Source organism: Mus musculus, chromosome 17, assembly GCF_000001635.26.
Source record: "Mus musculus strain C57BL/6J chromosome 17, GRCm38.p6 C57BL/6J".
NCBI classification, from domain to species: domain Eukaryota; kingdom Metazoa; phylum Chordata; class Mammalia; order Rodentia; family Muridae; genus Mus; species Mus musculus.
In genome coordinates, this window is record NC_000083.6 from 29,497,191 (window position 1) to 29,524,493 (window position 27,303).

The 27,303-nt window shown below is 47.6% G+C and overlaps 1 protein-coding gene across 3 annotated transcripts in view; it reads right to left on the reverse strand.

Annotated features, from left to right (window-relative positions):
* Positions 1-21,952: 21,952 nt before the first annotated feature.
* The window catches only part of Tmem217 (transmembrane protein 217), a 30,648-nt gene continuing 25,297 nt past the window's right edge, over positions 21,953-27,303 (reverse strand). For 2 of the 3 annotated variants that reach the window (XM_011246609.3, XM_011246607.3), the window contains one exon: positions 21,953-22,628. In XM_011246609.3, the coding sequence (XP_011244911.1) occupies positions 22,046-22,600 (555 nt within the window). In that variant the 5' untranslated portion in view covers positions 22,601-22,628 and the 3' untranslated portion in view covers positions 21,953-22,045. The remainder of the gene's footprint in view (positions 22,629-27,303) is intronic. The other variant, XM_011246610.3, reaches the window with a different exon arrangement.

The following is a 27,303-nucleotide window of genomic DNA, read 5'->3' on the forward strand; positions in this document are numbered from 1 at the left end:
CAGGGGAAGTGGAGAGATGGCTCAGCAGTTAAGAATTCTTGCAGAGGGCCTGGGTACAACTTCCAGCACCCACATGGTGGCTCACAACCATCTGTAACTTCAGTTCCAGAGGATCCAATGCGCTCTTCTGGCCTCCAAGGGCACTAAGCGTGCATTCATACAAATACACAGATAACACACCTATTAAGAAAACATTTCAGCCGGGCAGTGGTGGCGCATGCCTTTAATCCCAGCACTCGGGAGGCAGAGGCAGGCAGATTTCTGAGTTCAAGGCCAGCCTGGTCTACAGAGTGAGTTCCAGGACAGTCAGGGCTACACAGAGAAACCCTGTCTCAAAAAACCAAACAAGAAAGAAAGAAAGAAAGAAAGAAAGAAAGGAAGAAAGGAAGAAAGAAAGGAAGAAAGAAAGGAAGAAAACGTTTGCTGTTCTTGCAGGGGACCCAGAATTGGTTCCCAGCACCTGTATGACCTCACAATTGTCTGGAAGATGGGGCCCCCAGTTTGCCTCATGTTTGGTCTGAGTATGTCCTAATAGTTGAACCACTGCTGATCCAGGTCCTAAAAGTAATTCTTTCTTTCTTTCTTTCTTTCTTTCTTTCTTTCTTTCTTTCTTTCTTTCTTTCTTTCTTTCTTTCTTTCTTTCTTTCTTCCTTCCTTCCTTCCTTCCTTCCTTTCTTTCTTTCTTTCTTTTTTTTTTTTTTAGGCAATTTCTCCTGTAGCCTAGGCTTAAATAGCCCAGGAGAGCCTTGAACTCCCGATCTGTATCTAGGATCTGGGGCTTGCTGCCACCACACCCAGGTGTAAACATTGCTTTCTTGTTGCTTTCTGCCCATTAGTAACAGTTCTAACATTCTTCCCTCCTGCAGGGGCATCTTGACCTCTTCCTCCCCTCTTGCCATAATCTCTTAGGAACTTGGCCCCATTGCATTGCGCTTGTGGAGGATCCAGGCCACAGTGCCCTCCCTTCATCGAGAGATCTCCTCTACCACCACATCTTGGACTAGGTCCCAAACCCCAGCACAGCCTCGGTGTGGCTCAGAAAGGAAGGAAGGATTTCTCAGCTCTTGGGGGCTGATTTTCTGAAGTTCCCCTTTTCCCTACCCTTCTGTCCCCTCCTCCTTCCTGTATACACACTGCCCGGCAGCTGGGTGTCTAAGCACACTGTGGGACCTTTCCAGTCAAGTTGCAAGTGAACAATTGAAAGTTGCTAGAAACTTTATTTATTTATTTCATGTATGTGAGTACACTGTAGCTGTCTTCAGACACACCAGAAGGGTGCATCAGATTTCATTGCAGATGGTTGTGAGCCACCATGTGGTTGCTAGGAATTGAAATCCCCTGCTAGAAATGAAATCCGGCAGAGCCTTGCCCTTCTTGCCTTTGAGATGAGTTGGGGGGGGCCTTTCTGTGGCTGTTGAGACTGCTGGGGGCCATACAGTGTGTCTGTAGAAAGTAGGTTCTCAGGGGCTAGAGAGAGGGCTCAGTGGTTAAGAGCACCGACTGCTTTTCCAGAGGTCCTGAGTTCAATTCCCAGCAACCACATGGTGGCTCACAACCATCTGTAATGGGATCTGATGCCCTTTTCTGGTGTGTCTGAAAATAGCAACAGTGTACTCATATACATGAAGTAAATAAATAAATCTTAAAAAAAAAAGAAAGAAAGAAAGTAGGGTCCTCGCTAAGTAGAAGAGGTCAGAGGTTGTAGGAGATGCTTTTAGGTTCTGTTTGTTTTGTTTGTTTTTTGTTCTTTATGTAAACCAGGTTGGTCTTAAAGTCACAGAGATCTACTTGCCTTTGCCTTCCTGAGTGCTAGGGTTAAAGGTCTGTGCCACCACACCCTGCATTATTTATTTTTTATTTTATTTTAATTTAATTTAATTTTATTTTTTATTTTGAAATAGCATCTCCTGCATTCTAAGCTAGACTTGAACCCTGGCATGATAGGTGTGTGTGAGCTGAAACTAGGCATTTTTTGAGAAGGGGAAAGGTCCTTGATCTCTCTCTCTCTCTCTCTCTCTTTTTTTTTTTTTTTCCAGACAGGGTTTCTCTGTGTAGCCCTGGCTGTCCTGGAACTCACTTTGTAGATCAGGCTGGCCTCGAACTCAGAAATCTGCCTGCCTCTGCCTCCCGAGTGCTGGGATTAAAAGCATGTGCCACCACCGCCCGGCGTGGTTGTCACTTCTAAGGAGTAAGAAGAGGGTTGTGATCTGGGGAGAGGGACCGGCCCAGCTATCTTCGCATTAGTTCCCATCCAAGAGATGGAGACAGATCTGTTTATGTCCCTGTTGATTTGCTTTTTAGCTGTATGACATGTTGTGACATTATGGACAGACCTGTGTTTCCAGGAGGCAGAGATGGGGATGGATGTCCTTGGCGGAAGAGATTGGGAAATCTCCCCAGGGAAGGCAGCTTCTCACTGTTTTGTTTTGTTTTGAGTCAGGGTCTCCATACATGTAGCATGGGCTGGGTTCTGATGCTATGGTGCCCTGTGGAGCTCAGAAAACAACTTGCCAAAGTTTGTTCTGTCCGTCCCCCACGTGGATTCCAGGAACCAAACCCAAGTTATCAGGTAATCAGGCCCAGGCAACAAGCACCTTTACCCTCCGTGACATTCGACTACTTCAAGTATTTGAATAAGTGCTAATTCTGCTTCCAGAAGGGGGGGCTCCATTTCCACACTAACTTTGTTTTTCCATGTTAATGTTAATGTGCCCGGGGCAGCTAGCAGAAGAACCCCTGGGACTGGAGTTATAGACAGTTGTGAGCTATCATGTGGGTTCTAGGAATTGAACCCAGGGCTTCTAGAATGGCAGCCAGTGCTCTTAACCTCTGAGCCACAATCCAGCCACCCATCCCCCATTTGACATTTTCATACCTGCAGCCGATGTTTTTTGGTCATGCTTACCCCACCTGTCTCTCTCTACCTGTCTCTCTCGTCCTCTCATTCCCATTGATAAGGTCCCTCCCTCCCTCCCTTAGTACTGATCTTAGGAGCTGTCCTCCAACTCTTTACTATGTAGCAGAGGGTGACTCCTGATCCTCCTGCTCTAGCTTCGGATACTGGGATTACAGGTTTGCACCCCAGTGCCTGGCCCAGGGACTTTTACACTCCGAAAGTGTGATGAAGAATATAACAGTACTTTGGCTGAGATGGCTCAGCAATGGCGGGTTAAAGGCTCTTACTGCCAAACCTGATTATCTAGGTTCCAACCCTAGGATCCAAGAGCCACATACTAGGAGGGGAGAACCAACTCTTTCCTCTAAATTGTCCTCTGACTGCCTGATGCAAGGCGTGTGCCTGATCCTGGCATTTGTGAAGTACATGCAGACAGGAGGACGGGAGTTCAGGGCTATCTGTAGCTTATCCAGCTCAAGACTAGCCTGGGCTACATGAGGTAGGAATTTTAGAATGTGGGTTCAGATTAGCCATACCCATTGCTTCTCTGTTAGACAGACTCCCCCCCCCCCCCCGGCTTTTGGTATCAAGGACAACTAGGCATTTGAGTGGTGGGTCATCTCAGGGCCCCTTGGGATTCCGGGACATGGAGGTCAGAGCAAAGCTGGGGAAGGAACCCTGCTCTGTGGAAATAGACCTACCCTGCACCTGTGTGTCTTGGAAGGGAGGAAGGGCTGGAGACCGCAAAGTGGGGGAGAAGGGGCCAGGGGTGGGGGTGGGGTGGGGCCGGGCACGTTTCTCGTAAGTGTTGCTCAGCTCCTTTAACTGCTCCGCTGGTTCTTGGAAACCCTCACCACAAGGACCTATCGAGAGCAGTGTTGGAGCAGATATGGCCTCGCCCTCCCCCCCAACCCCCCCCAGTTCATTTCCGCAATGGCCTGTGCTACTAACCCCGATTGCCAACAGCGAGGTTGCAGTGACCCCTCCAGTGGTGGTGTGAGGGAGTGGAAACGAAGCAGAACTCAGGCCAAGATGAGGAGACCCCGTATTATTTTAATTTACAGTAATAGGACTTCCAATGTGCAGAATTCTTGGTGACCTTAGGTCTGGGATACAGTACAAGACCGGCTGTTATTGAATTGTATCCTGTTGTTTGGCGAGTCTAACACCAATAGCAAGCAAGTTGGTGGTGTGGCTCAGTGGGTAGAACGCTTACCAGGCATGCACGAAGCCCTGGGTAGGGTGTTTTTTTTTTTGTTTTGTTTTGTTTTTTTACTTATTATATGTAAGTACACTGTAGCTGTCTTCAGACACACCAGAAGAGGGCATCCGATTTCATTACAGATGGTTGTGAGCCACCATGTGGTTGCTGGGATTTTGAACTCAGGACCTCCGGAAGAGCAGTCAGTGCTCTTAACCCCTGAGCCATCTCTCCAGCCCCCTGGGTAGGGTTTGTAATCCCTGTGCTGGGGAGGTAGAAGCAGGAGGCCCAGATGTTCAAGGTCATGCTCAGCCTGCATTATAGGCCACCCTGGACTACAGGCAGGACAGTAACAGTCACGTCTATGTGACCCGATGGTTTTCTTAGTTTGTGTCCCGATGCCCCCAGATAGACCCTGCTGTCCTGAATGCCAGGTGTAGCTTTTTTTTTACCTTAAAATAAATGCTTTGCCAGGCAGTAGTGGCCCACGCCTTTAATCCCAGCACTTGGGAGGCAGAGGCAGGTGGATTTCTGAGTTTGAGGCCAGCCTGGTCTACAGAGTGAGTTCCAGGACAGCCAGGGCTGCACAGAGAAACCCTGTTTTGAAAACAACAACAACAAAGAAATAAATGCTTTTACATTCATTTACTTTGATGTTGTTGGTTTTAAGATTTATTTTCAGTTTGTAATTATTTGTGCACTTGTGTGTGTCTGTGCGGGGGTGTGCCTACAGTCGGGCACAAGTACTTGCAGAAATCAGAAGGGGACACTGGACCCTCTGGAATTGGAGTTGCAGGCAGTTGTGAGCTGTCAGATCTGAATGGTGGGAACCAAACTTGGACCTTCTGTAAGACTGGTATGTATCTTAAGCCCTGGACTATCTCTACTGACCCCATCCGTGATCATGATCGTGTCACCATCACCATCATCAGCACCACCATCATCATCACCATCTCTGGCTAGCCTTGAATTTTTTTTTTTTCTTTTGAGACAGGGTTTCTCTGTGTAGCCCTGACTGTCTTTGAACTCACTCTGTAGACCAAGCTGGACTCAAATAGTGCTGGGGACAGAACCCAGGGTTCCTGCAATGCTAGGTAAACCCTCTTATCAACTGAGCCACATTGCCGCCAGCCCATGAGTTTTGAATAAACAATTAATTTTGTGTTTTCCAAAGTTTTGTCATTGTATATAAAATACCCTTTTAATCTAACTCCCTGGAACCATGAGGGCCCACATGAAATCAGGGGCAGTAGCAGCGTGGTGTGTAAGGGACCCTTCCTTGACTTGGAGACATATTGTCACAGTTGAATTCCGCTCCAACTTTGGTCTTCACGTGACCTTGGCAGATATTTAGTTTCTGAGTTTTGTTTTTTTTCTTCTCATCCACGACAGAGAAATGGTCCGGAGTTTGTGAAGCCTGTGCCACCCAGCCAACGGTCATTGGTACAAATGAGGCACAGCTTAAACAGGACACCGTCGAAAGGAGATTTTAGAATGAGCTAGTCTGAATCTCGGTGACCTGGAGCTAGTGGGGTCCAGAGATAGACTGAAAAGGGCGCCAGGAACTTCAGGGGAGGGAGTGCGGACTTGTTTTTCAAGTATGGTAATGTTTATTCGGCTGTGAAAGGCTGTCAGAAACACACCCTACTGAGCTAATGCTTAAAATGCATGCAGTGTCTTATGTGTATAAATTACCCCTGGGTAAAATGACTTAAAAAAAAAAAAGTTAATTTCTTTTCCTTTTCCCCATCAATGAAAACACGTCCCTGAGCCAAATATACCACGGAAGTCTCCTTTCCGGTTAGATTATTCATGTGAGTGCGAACATTCTCCCCGTGGATTGATATAAATAAATGAGAATTGGCTTAATTTCCCACCTTACTTTCTGACTGTAGTGCAAAATTAGAGAGATGTGTCATCAGGGGGTGGAGGGGGCCGACGCTGCGACCACGCTACGACGGAGATAAACTTAAACGCCGCATTTTTTTTTTTCTTCAAAGTCATAAACTTAAAGGGAAAAGTTTTGTTTTTTGTTTTTTTTTTCCTGGCGAAGCACTAAAGCAAAGTGATGGTTGCTCGCGGTGGCGGAACATGTCTGGGAACCTCGCACCTTGGGAGGTAGAGGCAGGAAGGTCAGGCAGCCAACACTTGGTGAGTTCCACGCCAGCCTGGGCTATGTGAGACCCAGTTGCTAAACAGCAAAGCGAGATGGTGCGGTGCGGCACAGGCTGACAGCTCTGCAGTAGCCAAAGGAATCACGTGATCCATCTGGTTCTATCTCCCATCATCCCTCATTTCTTTCCCCTTTGGGGTGAAATGTACACATGTATCTTTGAAGGAATTTTTTTCTTTAATATCTACTATTAACATTTTTGCTTACAACTCCTTGGCTTTTATTGTCTCCACACCTAGTCAAAGAGAAACTAGACATTTTAATCTATTTTTCAGGTAGCCACGTAACTAGAGATGAGAAGATGAGAACGGATTTTGCTGTAGATGTCTATCCATCTCTGTGTCTTTGGGTTTTTTAAGATTTACTTTATTATATATACACAGTGTTCTGCCTGCATGTATGCCTGCAGGCCAGAAGAGGGCGGCAGATCACCTTATAGATGGTTGTGAGCCACCATGTGGGTGCTGGGGATTGAACTCAGGACCACTGGAAGAGCAGCCAGAGCGCTTAACCTCTGAGACATCTCTCCAGCGCAGTCCATCCATCTCTATGCATATGTAGGTTAGGAGTAGTGCAAGGTCAGAGCTCAAGGTCCTAAGCAGGTGGTGCACACTTGTCAGCCTAACTCTAGGGAAAAGGAGGCACGAGAATCAGGAGTTCAAGGTTAACCTTGGCTATGTAACAAGTCTGCAGCCAGTTTGGGCTCCAAGAGACCCTGTCTTGGTAAAACGAAGCTGATAAGCACACTTGCTGCTCATCCAGAGGACCCAAGTTCAAGTCCCAGCACCCACACAAATTGGAGGGCAAATTGGTATTTAATTATTTACTATCTGTTTGTGCTATTGGGATTTAGAACTGAGCTAGGCAAGTGCTCTACTCCTGAGCTCCACCCGTTGCTGCAGTCTTACATATCCAGGTGAGCACGTGGAGGTCAAAGGACAACTGGAGAATTGCTCAGAAGTAAAGAGCACTGGATGCTCTTCCAGAGGTCTCAAGTTCAATTCCCTCACCCATATAGTGGCTCACAACCATTTGTAATGTGAGCCAGGTCTCTCCTGGCTCAGGGGTGCAGGGTGCAGGAGGTCTAACTTAGCCCTCTCGTTTACTTTGTGCCACAGGGTCAGTTGTCCTTGTCACTTGGCTCTTCAAACAGTTACATCTTTTTGATCACCTGGGATTCCTTCAGGCTGGGTTCTGTGCTCTTTATTTTAAGAATATTGTTATATTTTAAGGGGGTGGGCTGTGGATCAGGGGAGTGGGAGTCATTTCTTCTAATCATTTTGGTCCCGGGGATGTAATTCAGGTCCTCATCTCTCTCTCTCTCTCTCTCTCTCTCTCTCTCTCTCTCTCTCTCTCTCTGTCTGTCTCTGTCTCTCTCTGTGTCTGTCTCTCTGTGTCTGTCTCTCTGTTTCTCTGTCTCTCTGTTTCTCTGTCTCTCTCTCTTTGAGACAAGGTATCCCTGGGTGATGTGAAACTTGCTGTGTAAACCAGACTGGCCTCAAGCTCATAGGGATCACCTGCCTTAGCTTCCCAGTGCTGGGGTTCAAGATGTACAAGGCCTGGCTGGAGAGATGGCTCAGTGGTTAAAAGCACTGACTGCTCTCCCAGAGGTCCTGAGTTCAAGTCCCAGCAACCACATGGTGGCTCACAACCATCTGTAATGGGCTCTGATGCCCTCTTCTGGTGTGTCTGAAGACAGCTACAGTGTACTCATATAAACAAAATAAATCTTTTTTTTTTAAGATTTATTTATTTATTATGTCTAACTGCTGAGCCATCTCTCCAGCCCAAAATAAATCTTAATTTAAAAAAAAAAAAGGAAGGAAGGAAGGAAGAAAGAAAGAAAAAAAGAAAGAAAGAAAGAAAGAAAGAAAGAAAGAATGAAAGAAAGATGTACAAGGCCATACCTGACTGGCTTATGTCAATTTGACACAAGCTAGAGCCTTCTGAGAAGAGGATATCTCAACTTATGTCTCCGAAGGCAGCCTGTGGGGCATTTTCTTAATTATTGATTGATGGGGGAGAGCCCAGCTCATTGTGGGTGGTTCTATCCCTGGGCTGACAGTCCTGAGCTCTGTAAGAAGGCAGAGCAAGTCGTTGGGAGCAAGCCAGTAAGCAGCACTCCTCTGTGGCCTCCACATCAGCTCCTGCCTCCAGGTTCCTGTCCAGCTTCAGTTCCTGCCCTCATTGCTTTTGGTGACGAACTGCTGTATGAAGGAACTGTGAGGGACATAAACTCTCTCCTCTCCAAGTTGCTTTTGAACATGGTGTTTCATCACAGCAATAGACACCCTAAGACAAGTTGGTACCAGGATAGTGGGGTATTGTTGTGACAGACCTAACCAGGTTGTTTTGGGGGAAGGATTGCAGAAGGACTTTGGAGAGGATTGTGGCCGTCATTGAGTGTTGAGAGATAAGGGAACGGTTCTGTAGGAATTTGAAAGATAATGTCAGGACAGCATAAGATGGAGACTTGGCTTCGGAAGTTTCAGACGGAAGCAAAGACTATTTTTTGTGTGTGAAGAATCATGGCTCTTGCTAACTAGAGCTAAAGAAGCAGCTGTGGTTAATAAGATACCAGAACCAGCCCGGTGTGGTGGCACACGCCTTTAATCCCAGCACTTGGGAGGCAGAGGCAGGCAGATTTCGGAGTTCGAGGCCAGCCTGGTCTACAGAGTGAGTTCCAGGACAGCCAGGGCTACACAGAGAAACCCTGTCTCAAAAAAACAAAACAAAACAAAACCAACAACAACAACAAAAAAAACCAACCCAGAACCGCTAAAGTAAGACTTGCTTTGCTGGGACCATGGAAGCTGGTCAGCTGGGGCTAAAGAACCAGCCCTGATTAAGAAGAGACCAGCATCATTGAGGTGAGATCTTCTGCGAAGTGTTTCCTCTGAGTCAGCACACAGAGCTGTGTTCCAGATATGAGTACACCGTTGTTCAGGCACACATCAGATCCCATTACAGATGGTTGTGAGCCACCATGTGGTTGCTGGGATTTGAACTCAGGACCTCTGGGAGAGCAGTCAGTGCTCTTAACCACTGAGCCTCTCTCCAGCCCCCTGTCCTGCCTCAGCCTCCCAAGGACATGGGATTAACAAGCTTCTTTGTAAACGTCCCAGGGTCTTCAACAGCTTTTTCTTTTTCTTTTTCTTTCTTTCTTTTTTTTTTTTTTTTTTTTTTTTTTTGGGTTTTCGAGACAGGGTTTCTCTGTGTAGCCCTGGCTGTCCTGGAACTGACTCTGTAGACCAGGCTGGCCTCGAACTCAGAAATCTGCCTGCCTCTGCCTCCCAAATGCTGGGATTAAAGGCGTGTACCACCACACCCGGCTTTCTTCAACAGCTTTCAGTGTCTCCCTTCTTAAAAACATTTGTCAATATAGAAAGACCTGTTTTATGCCTGGTGAGAAAGAGTTAGTGGTAAGATCGTGTCTCTCTCTAGTGTCAGCTGAACGGGAGCAAAGGGAGGCCTCAGAAGGCAGGAGGGCACTGCGAGGCTGAGATCTGATTCTTCGTGGCCGATCTTCCCCAGGGACTCCAGAAGGGGGTGAAGGAAGAAAGGGGTGTTCACTTAGCTTGGGTGAAACTTGGGTCTGGCCCCTAGCACCTCATAAACCAGGCATGGTGGAGCAGGTGTCTCACAAGTTCAAGGTCACCCTCAGTCAAAGCTGTGAGTTAAGGCCGGTGGGCCTGGACTGCCTGAGACTTCAACTCAATAAAAAGAGGGAGGGGCGGGGAGAGGGAGAGCTGTTGGTGGGGGGAGAATACAGAAGAGGGGGTATGCTCTTGGTGGGTATGGTGGCACAGACCTTTCATCTCAACACCCAGGGCGATCTTGAATTTGAGCCCAGTAGGGACTACAAAGCAAGTTTTAGGCCAGCCTGGGCTACATTCCAAGAATTATCTTAGAAAGAAAGGCAGGAGCCAAATGGTGGCACACACCTTTAATCCCAGGAGCTGGGAGGCAGAGGCAGAGGCAGAGGCAGGGGGAATCTCTGAGTTTGAAATCTTCAGAGTGAATTCCTGGACAGCCAAAGCTACACAGAGAAATTCTGTCTCAGGAAAGGAAGAAAGGAAGGAAGGAAAGGAGGAAGGGAGGAAGGGAGGAAGGGAGGAAGGAAGGAAGGAAGGAAGGAAGGAAGGAAGGAAGGAAGGAAGAAAAAGACTCACCAAAACAAAGCAAAACAAAACAAAACAATAAGCAAACAAAAATCCACCACAAACAAAACCAAGCCGCCCTTCCTGTCAGTTAGGGCAGCAGGCCTGAACAGGCCCTTCTGTTCAGCAGAGGGGCTGTGTGCATTCACTCCACAGGTATTTATAGAGCACCTGCAATGGGCTGGGCGTTGTTCTAGGTGTTGGGGAAAGCAGCCATGAAATAAATATGGTGTTCCTGTGTCCTGGGGAGGGGACGGGGAGGAGGTAACTATCCATGCTTAATCAGGGAATATGTGCTATGGGGAAACCTGCAGGGGCTGCGGGATAGCAGGGCAGCATTTGGTAGCAGGCATACGGTCAGAAGTTTGATGCATGATAACTGCCCAAGTCCAAGTGCAGGTGGGATAAATGACTCTGTGTGGTGTGTGTATGTGTGTGTACATGTGCATGAGTGCATGTATGTGTGTGTGTACAAGAACCTAGACCATGTAGGGAAGGCATTGGTACTAATGATTTCCAAAAGTAATTCTTAGATAGGCAGTGGTCCTGCACATCTTTAATCCCAGCACTTGGGAGGCAGAGGCAGGCAGATCTCTGAGTTCAAAGCCAGCCTGGTCTATAGAGTGAGTTCCAGGCCAGCCAAGGCTATACAGAAAAACCCCCGTCATGAAAAACAATTCCCCATTCCCAATATTTAAAAGTTGACACTTTAAAATGTAGTGTGTGTGTTTGAGCGTGACATGAAGGGAATGTGGGGGCCAGAGAACAGATATGGGAGTTAGCTCTGTCCTTCCACCATTTGGGACCCTGGGGGTCCACCTTGTGGGTCCCTGGCTATCTAAGTCAGATCAACAGGCTTGGCATAGACTGTTGGTCACCTCCTTTCTTTTCACCCCCCCTCCCCACCCCCTCTGTCTATGTAGCCCTGGCTATCCTGGGACTGTCCCTGTAGATCAGGCTGGCCTCGAACTCACAGGTTCCATCTGCTCTGCCTCCTGAGTGCTGGGATTAAAGGGGTGTGCCACCAAGCTTGGCCTGCCCTTGTTTTCCCCCCACACTTTAAACAAACCTCTTTCTTTATCCTATATATTTGTATCTGCCTGCATGTATCAGATTCCATTACAGATGGTCGTGAGCCACCATGTGGTTGCTGGGAATTGAACTCAGGACCTCTGGAAGAGAAGCCAGTGCTCTTAACCTCTGAGCCACCTCTCTAGCCCCCTCAGGTTTTATTTTGTTTTGCTGTTTTATCTTTGTGTTTTGCTTTGTTTTGTTTTTGTTTTTGCAACAGGGTTTCTTGTGTAGTTCTGGCTGAAACTCCCTCTGTAGACCAGGCTAGGCTCAAACTGAGAGATTTGCCTGCTTCTGCCTCCCAAGTGCTGGGATTAAAGGTGTACACCACCCCTGCCCAGCCAGGGGCACTATTCCTGAGGGGGAGTGGGAATTGAGCGGAGCCGCTAGACTCACAGCTGGAAGCCCCGGAGTACAGGTGTGTTGTGAGCAGATGTGCCTGACAGTCAGAGGCGGAAGTCAGGTGGCTTCTGTGACCCATGACCTCATTCCCTTGAGACAGGGTCTCTCAGAATCTCAAGCTAGCCTTGTAGTCCCAGCAATCCTCCAGACTCTAACCTTCCCTTCCTTCCATATGGCGATTACTGGTGATTTTTTTTTTAACCTGGCTCTTTAAGTGAGCTCTGCAGATTTTCACGCAGGTTGTCATGCTTGTGCAACAAGCACTCTTGCCCGCAGAGCTACCTCCCAGCCTGTGCCTCCCAGCCTGTGCCTCCCAGCCTGTGCACGAATTCTGTTTGGAAACTTGCTGCGTCACTGATCTGCTGTGGACAGAATGGGGTTCCATCCACGGATAACAGAGAATGTTCTAACACAGCTTCACGGTGTCCTGGAGCCATGAAACGAGCTCCTTTTGTATGCCTCTTCCTTCCTTCCTTTCTTCCTTCCTTCCTTTCTTTCAAGATTTATTTATTTAGTGTATAGGAGTACACTGTAGCTATACAAATGGTTGTGAACCTTCAAGTGGTTGCTGGGGAATTTAGGACCTCTGCTTGTCCTCTCAGTCCCTGAGTGCTCTGGCCCAAAGATTTATTTATTATAATAAATAAGTAAAGATGGTTGTGAGCCACCATGTGGTTGCTTGGGATTTGAACTCAGAACCTTCAGAAGAGCAGTCAGTGCTCTTAACCACTGAGCCACCTCTCCAGCCCCTCTACACTCCTGGTTCTTATAAGGTGGTTCCACTTGCACATCTCTGGGCTAACTCCTAACTTCTCACAAAGCCCTTCTGCACTCCTGTTTCCTATAAGTCCACCCCACCCCAGCACCTCTGGGTTCTCTCCCAGCCTGTAGCCTTCCTCTTAATAAATTCTATCCATCCTAGTTCCGGATTCCTCACCAGCCACTGCCTCTACCCCAGGCCCCATCCCCTCATCACCCTGCCTTGCTTAGGCTATTGCAGATGCAGCTCCTGACTGGTTTGTTCTGTGTACCCTAAGCACCCTACAGACAAGCCTCTGCCAAGACACTTAAGGGGGCTTTGTTGTTTGGGTTTTTGAGACAGGGTCTCACTGGCTGGCTGGCCTGGAACTCGCTCTGTAGACCAGGCAATAGATTCATAGAGATCTGTTTTCATCCAAGTGCTAGGATTAAAGGCACTAGACAGCCACTATTCTTGGGCTCTTGTTTGTTTGGAGACAGAGTCTCATGTATCCTAGGGTAGCCTAGAACTTTTTTTTTTTTCCAGCACAGGGTTTCTCTGTGTAGCCCTGGCTGTCCTGAAACTCACACTGATAACGAGGCTGGCCTCAAACACACAGAACTCCACCTGCCTCTGCCTCCCCAGTGCTGGGATTAAAGGTGTACAGGACCACCACCCAGCCGCCTAGAATTTATTTATTTATTTCTTCCTAGCATTTAGAGGATTTGTGGAATGGAGCAGGGTGGTTGGAGGTGGAGGGAAACTAAGGTAGCTTTTGGTCTGTACATGGTAAACCAACTTCACTGCTCTTGGTAGGAAGTGTGGGCTTTTAGCGTGCTAGAAGTAAGGGTGGAGGTTTGGTTAGCCAGAGTCAAAGGTCACCCACAGGTCATAACACGCAGCAGTCAGGGGTCAAGGATGTCAGTCTACCTGAGCTATCTTCAAGTTCCTGAAAAAAAAGAAAAGGAGAAGAGGAAGACAGATGAGGTAACTGTCATTGATGTCACATCAGAACGTGCAGGGCTGCGCTTCACTTAGCTCAGTGACCTTGGAACTCCTGGTGTGAGCGACAGGCGGAGAGGGAATGACCCTTGAGGTCAGAAGTTAAGACCGTTTGTGGTTAGTGTGCCTTAGTTCCTGTGAGAACCCAGGCCCTCTCACCTGAGGTCGACTCTCTGGCCAGCTGACTCTGAGAGGAAGTGCCTTCTAAGTCGCTTTCTGGTTATTGGTAGGATCCAACTACTTGGGGACTGATGTTTGCGAACATTAGTGAATGAAAAATTGAAAATAAGACTGAAGAGATTAGCTCAGCGGTTAAGAGCACTGACTGATCATCCAGAGGTCCTGAGTTCAATTCCCAGCAACCACATGGAGGCTCACAACCATCTGTAATGGGACCCGATGCCCTCTTCTGCTGTGTCTGAAGAGAGCAATGGTGTACTAATATACATAAAATAAATAAATAAATCTTTAAAAAGAAAATAAAAAATAAAGAAGATACCAGTGTTCGTAGGTATGGTGGAAGAGGAGGTTTATTGTAGATGCGAGGGAGAGAGCCAGCAGCTGGGAAGTCCTGGAGAGTCCAGAGTGAACAAGACCTGGCCCTGGGAGGAGAGGGGAGCAAAGGGGAACAGAGGGCTGGAAGAGTAAGGCCAAGTTTCCAAAATGGCTGCGCTATCTAGGGAAGGCAGCTGGGGAAGAACACCCCAGCCTCTGGGCTGGAGAAATTTAGGGTATGCCAGCCATGCCCTGTAACAGGCAGGGACTGAGGGATGCTGGGAGAACCTGGGGCCAGGGTTGCTTTGCTATGTTAAATAGGCACCTCTGGTAGTCATTTGTCCTGGGTTTGAGATCTAACTATAAGTTCCCAGCCAAAGGAACCTCTCTGTAGGGAGACTACCAACTCTGGGGCTCTGTCTTGGTACCACCAGCACTGAAGTCTATACGGTGTTAACAAGAGCTTTTCAGGTGGTGAGAGCTTAGTGGATAAAGATACTTGTGGTCAATCCTGGAACTTGTGTGGTGGAAGGAGATTTCCATATGTGCTCCGCAGCACACTAGTTCTTCCTAGCAAACAAAGAGATGTCATTCATATATATATATACATATACATATATATATGAATGACAGGGTTACACTGTATAGCTTGGCTGGCCTGAAACTATGTAGAATGGGCTGGCTTTGACTGCAAAAAGGCCCTGGGTGTGCTTCTAATTCTAGAGCCCTGGAATTAAAGGCAGGGGCTCCAACCTAGTCAAGACTAATTTATCTATTTATTTATTTATTTATTTATTATTTATTTACTTTGGAGACAGGGTCTCTCTGTGTAGCCCTGGCTGTCCTGGAACTTTCTCTGTAGACCAGGCTGGCCTCCAACTCAGAGATCTGCCTGCCTCTGCCTCCCAAGTGCTTAATATTAAAAGTGACTTAAAATAAGTCACCATCCAGTGACTTATTTTATTTTATTTTAAAGATTTACTTATTTTATGTATGTGAGTACACTGTAGCTCTTCTCAGACACACTAGAAGAGGGCATTAGAACTCATTAGAGATGGTTGTGAGCCACCATGCGGTTGCTGGGATTTGAACTCAGGGCCTCTGGAAGAGCAGTAAGTGCTCTTAACCGCTGAGCCACCTCTCTAGCTCCCTTTTTTAAATTGTAAATTATGTGTGTGTCTGCATGTGCACATGTGTGCTCGAGCTCGGGTACCTTTCAAAGCCAGACGGCAGCAGCGTCAGATCCTTGGAGTAGACAAGCGCGTTCATTTGTTTTGAGTCTGGGTCTCTGTGTAGTCCTGGCTGTCCCCGAACTCTCCATGGGGATCAGGCTGACCTACCTTTGTGGCTTGAGCCCTAGAGTGAAAGGCCTGTGCCACTATACCCGTCCCCAACAGTAAGCCTCATAAATAGACTTTGCATTAAAATGTAAAATTACGGCTGGGCGTGGTGGTGCACGCCTTTAATCCCAGCACTCTGGAGGCAGAGGCAGGTGAATTTCTGAGTTCGAGACCAGCCTGGTCTACAGAGTGAGTTCCAGGACAGCCAGAGCTATACAGAGAAACCCTGTCTCGAAAAACCAAAAACCAACCAACCAAACAAAAAAGATAAAATTACACTCATTTACTCATGAGTGCGAATGTATGGATGTGGGCTGGCCATCCACCGTGAGAGGGCTGGGGTCAGAGGGCAACCTGTGGGAATCGATTCTCTCCTCTGACCCTCACCTTGTAAGCGACCGCTTATCTCTTTGCTAGGCTCTGTTTGTTCCCAGGGCATAGGTACTGACCTGCTCTTGCTGAGCTCCGTGACCGGTGGACCGGTCTTAGTGGAAGCAGTTACATAAACAAAGTGGATTTCAGAGAGGTCAAAACCGAAGGGATGGGGGAGGGCTTGGGTCATCAGTGCAGAGTGAAGCCCAGGGGAGGTGGGACTGAGGCCTGGGGACTGAAGCCAGGGGAGGAAGGGTGGTAGAAAGGGAAGAAGCAGGAGCCAGCTAGATTGGAGTCCGTGAGCCAAGAGCGACACTTGTTGGCCGAAGAGGGGGTAGCCACCTGTGACAGGCTGCGGAGATGGGGTGGGGCTGGAGAGGTCAGGAGTAGAAGTGGGAGGGCCTCCCTAACAGAAGCAGCCTTAGTGGAAGTGTGAAGGCTTCCCCAGAAGGTGATAGAGTGGAGAATATGGGAGGCACATGGGGCTGGAGAGATGGCTCAGCGGTTAAGAGCACTGACTGCTCTTTCAGAGGTCCTGAGTTCAATTCCCAGCAACCACATGGCGGCTCACAACCATCTATAACGGGATTGGAAGCCCTCTTCTCTTCTTTCTGAAGAGAGCAACAGTGTACTCACATACATAAAATAAATCTTAAAAAGAAAAGAAAATGGGAGACACACACCTTCACAGGCCAAGGCAGGTGAATGAATCTCTGTAGGTTCGAGGCCAGCCTGGTCTACAGAGAGAGTCCCAGGATAGCCAAGGCTACACAGCTCATTTTTGTATACTGAACCTTAGAGTTTCCCACACCAAGTACCTTCTAGTGTCTCTTTAAAAAGCTAAACATATCTATTTATTTTTTTCCTAAGATTTATTTATTATTATATCTAAGTACACTGTAGCTGTCTTCAGACACACCAGAAGAGGGCATCAGATCTTATTAAGGATGGTTGTGAGCCACCATGTAGTTGCTGGGATTTGAACTCATGACCTCTGGAAGAGTAGTCAGTGCTCTTACCCGCTGAGCATCTCCAGCCCCCATCTATTTATTCTTATTATTACTGTGTGTGTGTATAGGCACATGGGTGCTATGGTGTGTGTGTGTGTGTGTGTGTGTGTGTGTGTGTGTGTGTGTGTGCGTGTGTGCCTGTGTGTACATGTCAAAGGACAGCTTTAGGATGAGGTTTCCAGGGTTGAACTCAGGCTGCCTGGACCCTGCAGCAAACACTTTTAATCTGAGGAGCCATCTTTTGTGCTTTCGGGCCCAGCCATCTTTTTGCTTTTTATTTTGTTATACAGTCTCACCAAATTGCTGGAGTTCGAATTCCGGTAGGCCTGGAACTTTTTGACCCTCCTGCCTTAGGGTCGTCAGCTGGTGGAATGACCCGCTTACACCTGGCCCGGCTCAAGTTTCTCTTAATCGAGTTTATTTCTGGTTTCCAGCCTCCTCACTTCTGCTGTGACTGGGCTGAAGACACCGGGGCAGGGATTAAATCCTGTTGTAGGTTTCAATACTGTTTGTAGAATCTTGTTTTGGCCGGCAGTGCTAACTGGAAACTTGTCGCCGATTGCCACCTAGTGGTCATTTGAAGAACTGCCCCAGGTCCAAATGAATTTCTCGCAGTTTATTGGGAAAAGGAGTTAGACTGCTCGCTATTCTGAATTCGGTGAGTACACAGTAGGAGGAGTGTTCAGGGCTGGGAGGAATGTGATTCAAACGAATAGTGTTGGGGAGAATGGCTCGGTGGGTAAGAGCTGCCAAAGCATGTGACCCTGAGTTCAGATCACAGAAGCCAGTCTGGAGCATGGTGTGCACCTGGAATCCCGGTACTGAGGCCGGAGGATTTCTGAGGTTTTTAGACAGCTTAGGCAGTGTAGCCAGGCAATAGCAAACTCCAGTCTGGTGTAGGAGAGACCATCTTGAGGGGATAAAGAAGAGTGATCATGGACATCTGACATCTGCCTCTGGCCCCCATGCACAGCCCCACGGGGACGAACAGATCTCCACTCCCAGACACTTCTTTTACTTCACTTTATTTTTTGAGACACGGTCTTATAGGTCTAATGTAGACTAGGACTCTTTCTGTAGACAAGGTTATCTTCTAACGCACAGACATTGGACTTCCTCAGCCTCCCAGTGCCGAGACAGTGCCGAGACAGAACGTGAACCCCACCGTATCTGGCTTCAAACACTTTTGTTTTGTTGTTCCTACACAGCATATGGTCTCAAGCAGCCCAGGCTAGCCCGAAACATGAACATACAGATGGGGAAGAGTTTGAACTCCTGATCCCATACCTCCAATCACCAAACACAGTTTCCAGGCCCACACCACCACCATGCCAATGTTTAGAAGGCTACTTATTTGTTCATTTGTTTATGTACGTAGTTTTCTGAGACAAGGTTTAAAGGTACTAGATAGGATATAAGGTAACCCTACTATCCCACTCTCCATTGAGGCTGCTGCATATTAGGAGTTAAGAAGTGTATAGAAAGCCGGGCGTGGTGGCCCACGCCTTTAATCCCAGCACTCGGGAGGCAGAGGCAGGAGGATTTCTGAGTTCGAGGCCAGCCTGGTCTACAAAGTGAGCTCCAGGACAGCCAGGGCTATACAGAGAAACCCTGTCTCGAAAAAAACAAAAAACAAACAAACAAAAAAAAAAACCAAAACAAAACAAAAAAAACCAAGAAGTGTATAGAAGGGTTGGAGAGATGGCTCAGTGGTTAAGAGCACTAACTGGTTTTCCAGAGGTTCTGAGTTCAATTCCCAGCCGCAACATGGTGGCTCACAACCATCTGTAATGAGATCTGAGGCCTTCTTCTGGCCTGCAGGCTTACATGCAGGCAGGATGCTGTATATATAATAAATAAATAATTAAAAAAAATTTATTTAGCCGGGCAGTGGTGGCACACGCCTTTAATCCCAGCACTCGGGAGGCAGAGGCAGGCGGATTTCTGTGTTCGAGGCCAGCCTGGGCTACGGAGTGAGTTCCAGGACAGCCAGGACTACACAGAGAAACCCTGTCTCAAAAAAAAATTATTTATTTATTATATGTAAGTACACTGTAGCTGTCCTCAGATATTCCAGAAGAGGGCATCAGATTTCATTACGGATGGTTGTGAGCCACCATGTGGTTGCTGGGAATTGAACTCAGGACCTCTGGGAGAGCGGTCAGTACTCTCAACCACTGAGCCATCTTGCCAGCCCTAAATAAATAAATCTTTAAAAAAATAAAATAAAATATATGGGGCTGGAGAGATGGCTCAGTGGTTGAGAATACTGACCGCTCTTCCAGAGGTCCTGAGTTCAATTCCCAGCAACCACATGGTGGCTCACAGCTATCTGGAATGGGATCTGATGTGATGCCCTCTTCTGGTATGTCTGAAGACAGCAACAATGTACTCATATAAATGAAATAAATAAATCTTTAAAAAAATATGGAAGGTACTAGATAGGACATGCTGCTGCTTCTTCAGGAGCTCAGCCAGTGTGACCTAAGTCCTGCTTTTATATGTGGCCTGGCCATGTCACTTCCTCTAGTACTCTGTAGCACTGCATGCAAGGCCGACCTGTAAGGACAGTGGGTATAAGACTATAACATTACACTTGGGTGTGAAACACAGGCCACAGGAGTGGTTCCTTGCTGATGATAGGTGCACACCAGCTCTCAGCAGTGAGCTTTTACATACTCTTTCCTTGGAGGCCTGGAGAGATGGCTCACTGGCTAAGAGCACACATTGTTCTTACAGAAACCAAATTTGGTTCCCTGCACCTAACCCTGGTGTTTCACAACCACCCAGAACTCAGCTCCAGGGACTCCAACAGCCTCTTCTGGCCTTCCTGGGAACCTGGACTCATGTGTTCAAACCCGAGTGCACACGATTTAAAAAAAAATAGAGATAACTTTTTAAAGCAGGTTGAGGTGGCACATGCCTTCAGTCCCAGCACTCAGGAGGCAGAAGTAGGTAGATTTTTGTAAGTTCCCGGACAGCCTGGTCTACATAAGTTTCAGGCTAGCTGGGGCTACATAGTGATATCCCAATTCAACCAGCATTTGTTTGTTTATTTGTTTGTTGATAAATGACTTTTAGAAAAACACTAAGTTGAGTGTTTTTCCAGCATGAATAGAACCCTAAGTCTGAGCCTTTAGCACTCGGGAGGCAGAGGCAGGCAGATTTCTGAGTTCGAGGCCAGCCTGGGCTACAGAGTGAGTTCCAGGACAGACAGAGGTAGAGATGGTAGATACACAGAGAAACCCTGTCTAGAAAAAAACCAAAAACCAACCAACCAAACAAAAAAACCTTGTGAAGACTCGATGCTCCAATGTAGGGGAATGTCAGGTCAGGGAAGCAAGAGTGGGTGGGTTGGTGAACAGGGGAGGTGATGGGGGAAACCAGGAAAGGAGATGACATTTGAAATGTAAATAAATAAAATATCTAATAAAGAAGAAAAAAATTAAAAAAAAATAGAGGAGACAAGGCCTGGGAAATGGCAGAGTAGGTGAAGGGCTGGCCTCAAAAGCTTGCAGACCTGTGTCTGGGTCCACAGAACCTGAGTAGAAGCCAGGCCTGTAGCCTGTGGCACACATCTGTAATATCGGCTGAGATCCCAGCACTCTCATGGCAAGATGGAGGTGGTGGGGCAGAGACAGGAGAATCCTGGAAGCCGTGGGCCAGTTCACTTGGTGATGCAACTGCAGCAAAGACCTACAGGCAGAAGCTGAGGACCAACCTCCACACACATGGCCCCGCGGTCTGCACTCACGTGCATGAGTGTGCACTGTCACATAAACAGCACCAAGTTCAAAATGAACGGACCATAGAGGGGAAAGGGCGGGCCAGAGGGTGAGAGAGCAAGCTGCTCTTCCAGAGACCCAGTGTTGGTACCTAGCACCCGTGGCGGGCAGTTAAGGACTGTCTACCTTCACGCCCAGAGGATCTGGGGTCTCTGGCCTCCTCGGGAGCCAGGACTTGCAGACATGACTGCATATACATTATTAAAAGCAACAGAGATAGGGCTGGAGAGAGGGCTCAGTGGTTAAGAGAACTTGCTACTCTTGCAGAGGACCCAGGTTCAGTTCCTGGTACCTACATAGGGTGGCTCACAACCATCTGTAAGGCCAGCTTCAGTGGGGATCCTATGCCTTGACCTCTAGATGTCTATACTGACATGTACGGAATCATGCTCACTTAAAAAAGAAGGGTGTGGCAGCACATGTGTTTAGGAAGTGCATTGGCTGGGAATCGAACCTGGGCCTCCCAGGTGGCAGGCGATAATTATTTATTTATCTATTTAGATTTATTTATCTCATGTATTTGAGTACACTGTCGATGTCTTCAGACACACCAGAAGAGGGCATCGGATCCCATTACAGATGGTTGTGGCCACCATGTGGTTGCTGGGAAGTGAACTCAGGACCTCTGGAAGAGCAGTCAGTGCTCTTAACTGCTGAGTCATCTCTCCAGGCCCACAGTCGAGAATTCTACCACTGAACCACCAATGTCACTTACAGGCTTTTAATCTTAGTAAGACAGAGGTAGAGATGGGAGAAGGTGAGGGAGGGACAAAAAAAAAAAAAAAAAGAAAAAAGAAAAAAATATATATTATTTATTTATTATATGTAAGTACACTGTAGTTATCTTCAGACACTCCAGAAGAGGGTATCAGATCTTGTTACAGATGGTTGTGAGCCACCATGTGGTTGCTGGAATTTGAACTCAGGACCTTCAGAAGAGCAGTCAGTGCACTTAACTGCTGAGCCATCTCTCCAGCCCCGAATATTTTTTAAAAAATGTTAAAAATAGGCACCAACAAAGATAGTCAACGTAAAAGGTTCTCTCTCTCTCTCTCTTCCTCTTTCTCCCCCTCCCCCTCTCTCATTAGGTAAACAATACTATAACAGGCTGCATATAACTCAACACCTCCACCCTCCCCCAGAAAGCCGGGCGTGGTGACACAGGCCTTTAATCCCAGTACTTGGGAGGCAGAGGCAGGTGGATTTCTGAGTTCGAGGACAGCCTGGTCTACAGAGTGAATTCCAGGACGGCCAGGGCTATAGAGAGAAACTCTGTCTCGAAAAAACCAACAAAAACAAAACAAAACAACAACAACAACAACAACAACAACAACAACAATACCCCCTGAGAAGACAAGCTGTTGAGCAGACCTCGGGTGTGCACCATCCCAGTGGTGGTTCAGTTTGTTTTGCGGTATAATGACCCCAGCCCGACCGGGGGCCATGAGTCCACGGTGCTGATGGAGGAACGCTTGCGGCGGCCAGCTAAGCTCATGATCTTGGGGTCCCTGTAGAGCGTGTAGCCGTGCTTGACCACGAAGGGCAGGGCGGCGAAGTGCAGGAGCATGCGTGAGATCTGCAGGAGCAGGTACAGATAGCCCAGCTCCTTGAACTGCTCCTTGATGGTGCCGTGGATGAGCAGGACCATGATGAAGCTGAGCAGCTCGTAGACAGTGATCCAGACGGTATAGATTAGCAGTCCGATGAACATGTTCTTGTCGAGGCAGAAGAGGAAAAAGCAGCTGACCATGATGGTGGCGATGGACAGTCCTGTGCTGATGTTATGCCTGTAGACCACGACCCAGGAAGCCACGTCGGATTCTGTGTCCAAGTAGATGCTGTATTTATCCTCGAAGCCGATGTGTGTCATCTGGTTCAGCTCGAAGATGAAGAACTGGATGGTGTTCAGCATGGAGAAGATGCCCACCGTGATCGATATCATCCTGGAATTCATTTTAGACCGGACTCAACCAGGGAAGGTCCTGAAGGGATAAGTAGGAGAATGGGCAGAGCTAGTAGCTCAAGAAGGTGACCCCAAATCACGTGGAAAGGGCGTGGCTTAAGAAAGGGCGTGGCTCAAGAGTCTGAGCCATGGTCTAACCTGAGTGGCTGGAACCACGTTGTTGGGAAACCCCGGGGTTGTTTAGCTTGCAACTCCCAGTCTCAGTCCCAGTTGTCACTGTAAGGTGATGAATGGTTCTTTGTAGGCAGGAAGATCAGGAGTTCAAGGTCATTCCCAGCCTGACTTACAGGAGACCCTGCCTCAAAACACCCCTCCCCCCCAAATAACAGGGTCTCATCAGTTAGGAGCACGTAGCTTGCTAAGGAGCAAAGTTAGGGTCTTGGCACCCATGATCTTACCTCCATTTAATGGAGGATCTGGTGATTATGGTATTAGAGACTGAGTCTAGGACCACCCTGTCAGGGCCCACATCTGCAGGCAGGAAGGCTCACACATGAATCCACAAGCGGGAGGCAGAGAGAGTTAAATGGAAATGGCGTCTGTTTTTGAAAGCACAAAGCCTGTGGCCCTGACATGCCTGATCCAAGGAGGCCATATGTGGTGTGAGAATGGCCCCCCTAGGCTCATATGTGTGAAGAGTTGGTCCCTAGTTGGTGGAACTGTTTGGAAAGGATTAGGAGGTGTAGGCTCTGTCCCCAGCACTGCATACACCTGGTGTGGCAGCTCCAACTGGTAATCAGCATCTACTAAGCAGACACAGGGAGAACATTCTATAGGCATTCTATAGGCATTCTATAGGCAGCTTGGAGGCTGGTCTGGGATACACCAGACCCTGTTAACTACTGGATGGGAGCCTGGTATACACTTCACTACACTGTTATTCGAGTTACAACTTTTTAAAAAATATGTATAATTTATTCTTATTTTATGTTCATTAGTGTTTTGACTGCGTGTTGGATGCCCTGAAACTGGAGTCACAGACAGTTATGGGCTGCCATGTTGGTGCTGGGAACTGAACCTGACTAGAAGAGCCGGTCAGCCAACGCGCTTAACAGCCTAGCGGTCTGATACTCTTGTCTGCTTAGACGCCTGCAGGCCAGGAAAGGGCATCGGATCCCATCACAGATGGTTGTGAGCCACCATGTGGTTGCTGGGAATTGAACTCAGGACCTCTGGAAGAACAGTCAGTGCTCTTAACCACTGAGCCATCTCTCTAGCACCTCAAAAAATTATTTTATTTCTAACTGTGGGTGTGTTGGGGGCCTGCATGTATGTCTCCCTTTGAACAGGAGTTACAGGGAGTTGTGAGCTGCCATGTGGGTGATGGGAATTGAACCTGGGTCCTCTGGAAGAGCAGCCAATGTTATTAATAAGGGAGACATCTTTCCAGTCCCAAGTCAGTCTTTCTTATGTATTTTTTATTATTCATAATTGTGTGTGTGTGTGCATTTGGGTACATGTGGGTCACCCCAACTCTTTATCTCAGTCTCTGTCCACCTATGTGCCTATGTCTCTGTCTGTCGGTCTGTCAGTCTGTCTTTCTCTCCCTTTTTCCCTGTGTCTTATGCCATGTGCCTGTTCATTTGCACGTGGCGGCTGGAAGAGGGCATTTAGTCTCTTCCTCTCTAGCTTTTCCTCTGAGACAAAAACCTCTTTCTGATTCTGGAGCTCACATTTCCTTAGCTAGGTTGGAGGGCGGCAAGCCCTAGTGGTGCTTCTGTCTCCAGTAGCTCCACAGGAGCTAGGGTTCTTTGTATTTGAGGGGATACCTGGCTTGTCACCTGTGAGCTGGGATACAAACTCTGATCCTCATGATCCTCATCTAGTGTTCTGCATCGAAGGACATGATACACTGGAATGAAATGTCTCCAGTGAACTCATGATTCTGTAAGATGACTGCATGCCAATCAAAGACAAACATTGGCTAGGCGTGGTGGCATACGCCTTTAATCCCAGCACTCGGGAGGCAAAGGCAAGAGGATTTCTGAGTTCGAGGCCAGCCTGGTCTACAGAGTGAGTTCCAGGACAGAGCCAGGGCTACACAGAGAAACCCTGTCTCGAAAAACCAAAAACCAAAAAAACCAAACAAACAAAGACAAACAGTGTGAGGAAAAGAGGGAAGGAGGGAAGGAGGGAGGAAGGGAGGGAGGAAGAGAAGGAGGACCGAAAGAAAGGAAGGAGTGGGGAGGAGGGAGGAAGGGACTGTAGAGATTGCTCATCATTTAAGAGTGCTTGGGGCTCTTACCAAGGACTTGTTTTGAATCCCACCATTCATGTTGGATGGTTCATTACTACCAGCTCTGGCTCCAGGGGACCTGACACCCCCTTCTGGTCTCCTTGAGCACTGCATAGCATATATTCTTGATTCAGAAACAGCTAACAATTGCATACTTTTTTTTTTTTTAGATTTATTTATTTATTATATGTAAGTACGCTGTAGCTGTCTTCAGACGTACCAGAAGAGGGCATCAGATCTCATTACGGGTGGTTGTGAGCCACCATGTGGTTGCTGGGATTTGAACTTCGGACCTTCGGAAGAGCAGTCGGGTGCTCTTACCCACTGAGCCATCTCACCAGCCCACAGTTGCATACTTTAGCTATTTTTCTGAGACAGGGTTTCTCTCCTAAGTTCTGCGATTAAAGGTGTGTGCCACCATCACCTGGCAACAATTGCATTCTTAGCTTTAAGTATGGCTTCTAATATAAGCAACTACTTAGACAAGGAGGTAACTATGAGATGATCAAGAAAGACTGAGGTGGCACTAACTCTGCCAAAGTAAAAGCCACAGGTATATCCTGTAAATTAAGTGTGAGGACAAGAACAGCAAATGGACACCTGCAAACTCAGGGGGCTGTGACCCTGGCCAAGCGACTGACAGTTGGCAGACAGGCTAAGTCAGTAACTAGCAAAGATGAGGTCAGAGATGGACACAGAGGTCTTTCAGCTACTTCTGACTGGACTGGCCGACGTGAAGAGTACAGGTCATCTCCCTAGTCAGGGAACACACGCGTACAACATGTGTGCTTTTCCTAGGTTTGACCCATGGTAGCCCAGAGAATTAACCAGTCTCAACAGAGGGTTCCTCAGTCTTCATTCAGCTTCTAACACACACAAGCACATGCATATGCACGCACATCCATGCACACACACACTCACAAATGCACAGGCGCACACACATGCACATATGCACATATGCACACACACATAAACACACAGATGCACACACAAACTCACACACACTGCACATGCACACATGTGTACACATGTGCACATGCATGTACACACACACACATGCACTCACACACACGCCGATAAAAGGCACAAAAGACCTGATGTAATCGAAAACTTAGACTTGCAGAGAGGATCCCACATCCATGGCTCAGAAGACTCGACCCCAGGAAGATGAAATTTTTACTGCGAACATACCCAGTGAAGTAAAACGTGCCTAGCGTGTATGAAGCTTTGAGTTCAATCCTTAGTACTACCTCACTCCCACCCCCAAATTTCCAGCCAGTTCTACAGCTTGTATGTACTGGTTAGTTTTATGTGAACTTGACACAAGATAGGGTCACCGGAGAGGAGGGATCCTCAGTTGAGAAAATGCCTCCATAAGACTGAGCTGTAGGCAAACCTGCAGGGCGTTTTCTTAATTAGTTATAGGTGGGGGAGGACCCAGCCCAGTGTAGGTAGTGCCATCCCTGGGCTGGTGGTCCTGGGTTCTATAAGAAAGCAGGCTGGAACAAGCAGCACCCCTCAATGGCTTCTGCATCAGCTTCTAGGTTCCTGCTCTATTTGAGTTCCTGTCCTGACTTCCTTTGATGATGAACAGTGATGTGGAAGTGGAAGCCAAACAAACCCTTTCCTCCCAGGCTGCTTTGATCATGGTGTTTCATTGCAGCAATACAAACCCTGACTGAGACAATACATATGGACTGTATTGTGTCTGCACGCTTGTGCCTTCTGAAATTAATGCTAAATTTATTTATCATTGTGATGGTGTAGAGGATGGTTGGGACTTTTAGGAGGCACTAGGACACTGGGCAGTGGTGGTGCACGCCTTTAATCCCAAAAGGCAGAGGCTGAAGGATGTCTGAGTTCAAGGCCAACCTGGTCTACAGAGTGAGTTCCAGGACAGCCAGGGCTAGGTAGAGAAACCGTGCCTGAAAACAAACAAACAAACAAACAAACAAACAAAAAGAAAAAACCAAGAGGTGCCGGGACACTACTGTGGGGAACTGCCTACCTTAAGAAAACAGGCCCAGAAGATCTATGGTCTGACTGTAGTGACTCATGACATCAGGCACACGTAGCCAGTCCAAAAAGAAGGGAGTCACACTGTAAAATCTATATCTCTGCAAAGCAAAAAAAGTGGGCAGATTCATGCAGGTAGACGCCTCACCCAGCCTGTCCACCCAGAAACAGCCATCAAAAAAAAGCCTACCTCTCTTCCCAGCAGAGCAATCCCCTCTCTGCGAACATGTCTGTTGTGCCTTTTATAGCCATAAATTCAATACATTCTCTGTCTCTGTCCTAGAATCTGGTAAATTCTTTTGCTGCCTATACACTCGACCTTGATAATGTCTCCAAAGATAGCTGCCACACCTGGCTTAGCTTTGTGCTTCCTTCTTTTAAAAAAAATATTTGGTCCACTCCTTTTTATCTCAGCATTTAAGGCAGAGGCAGGGGAATCTCT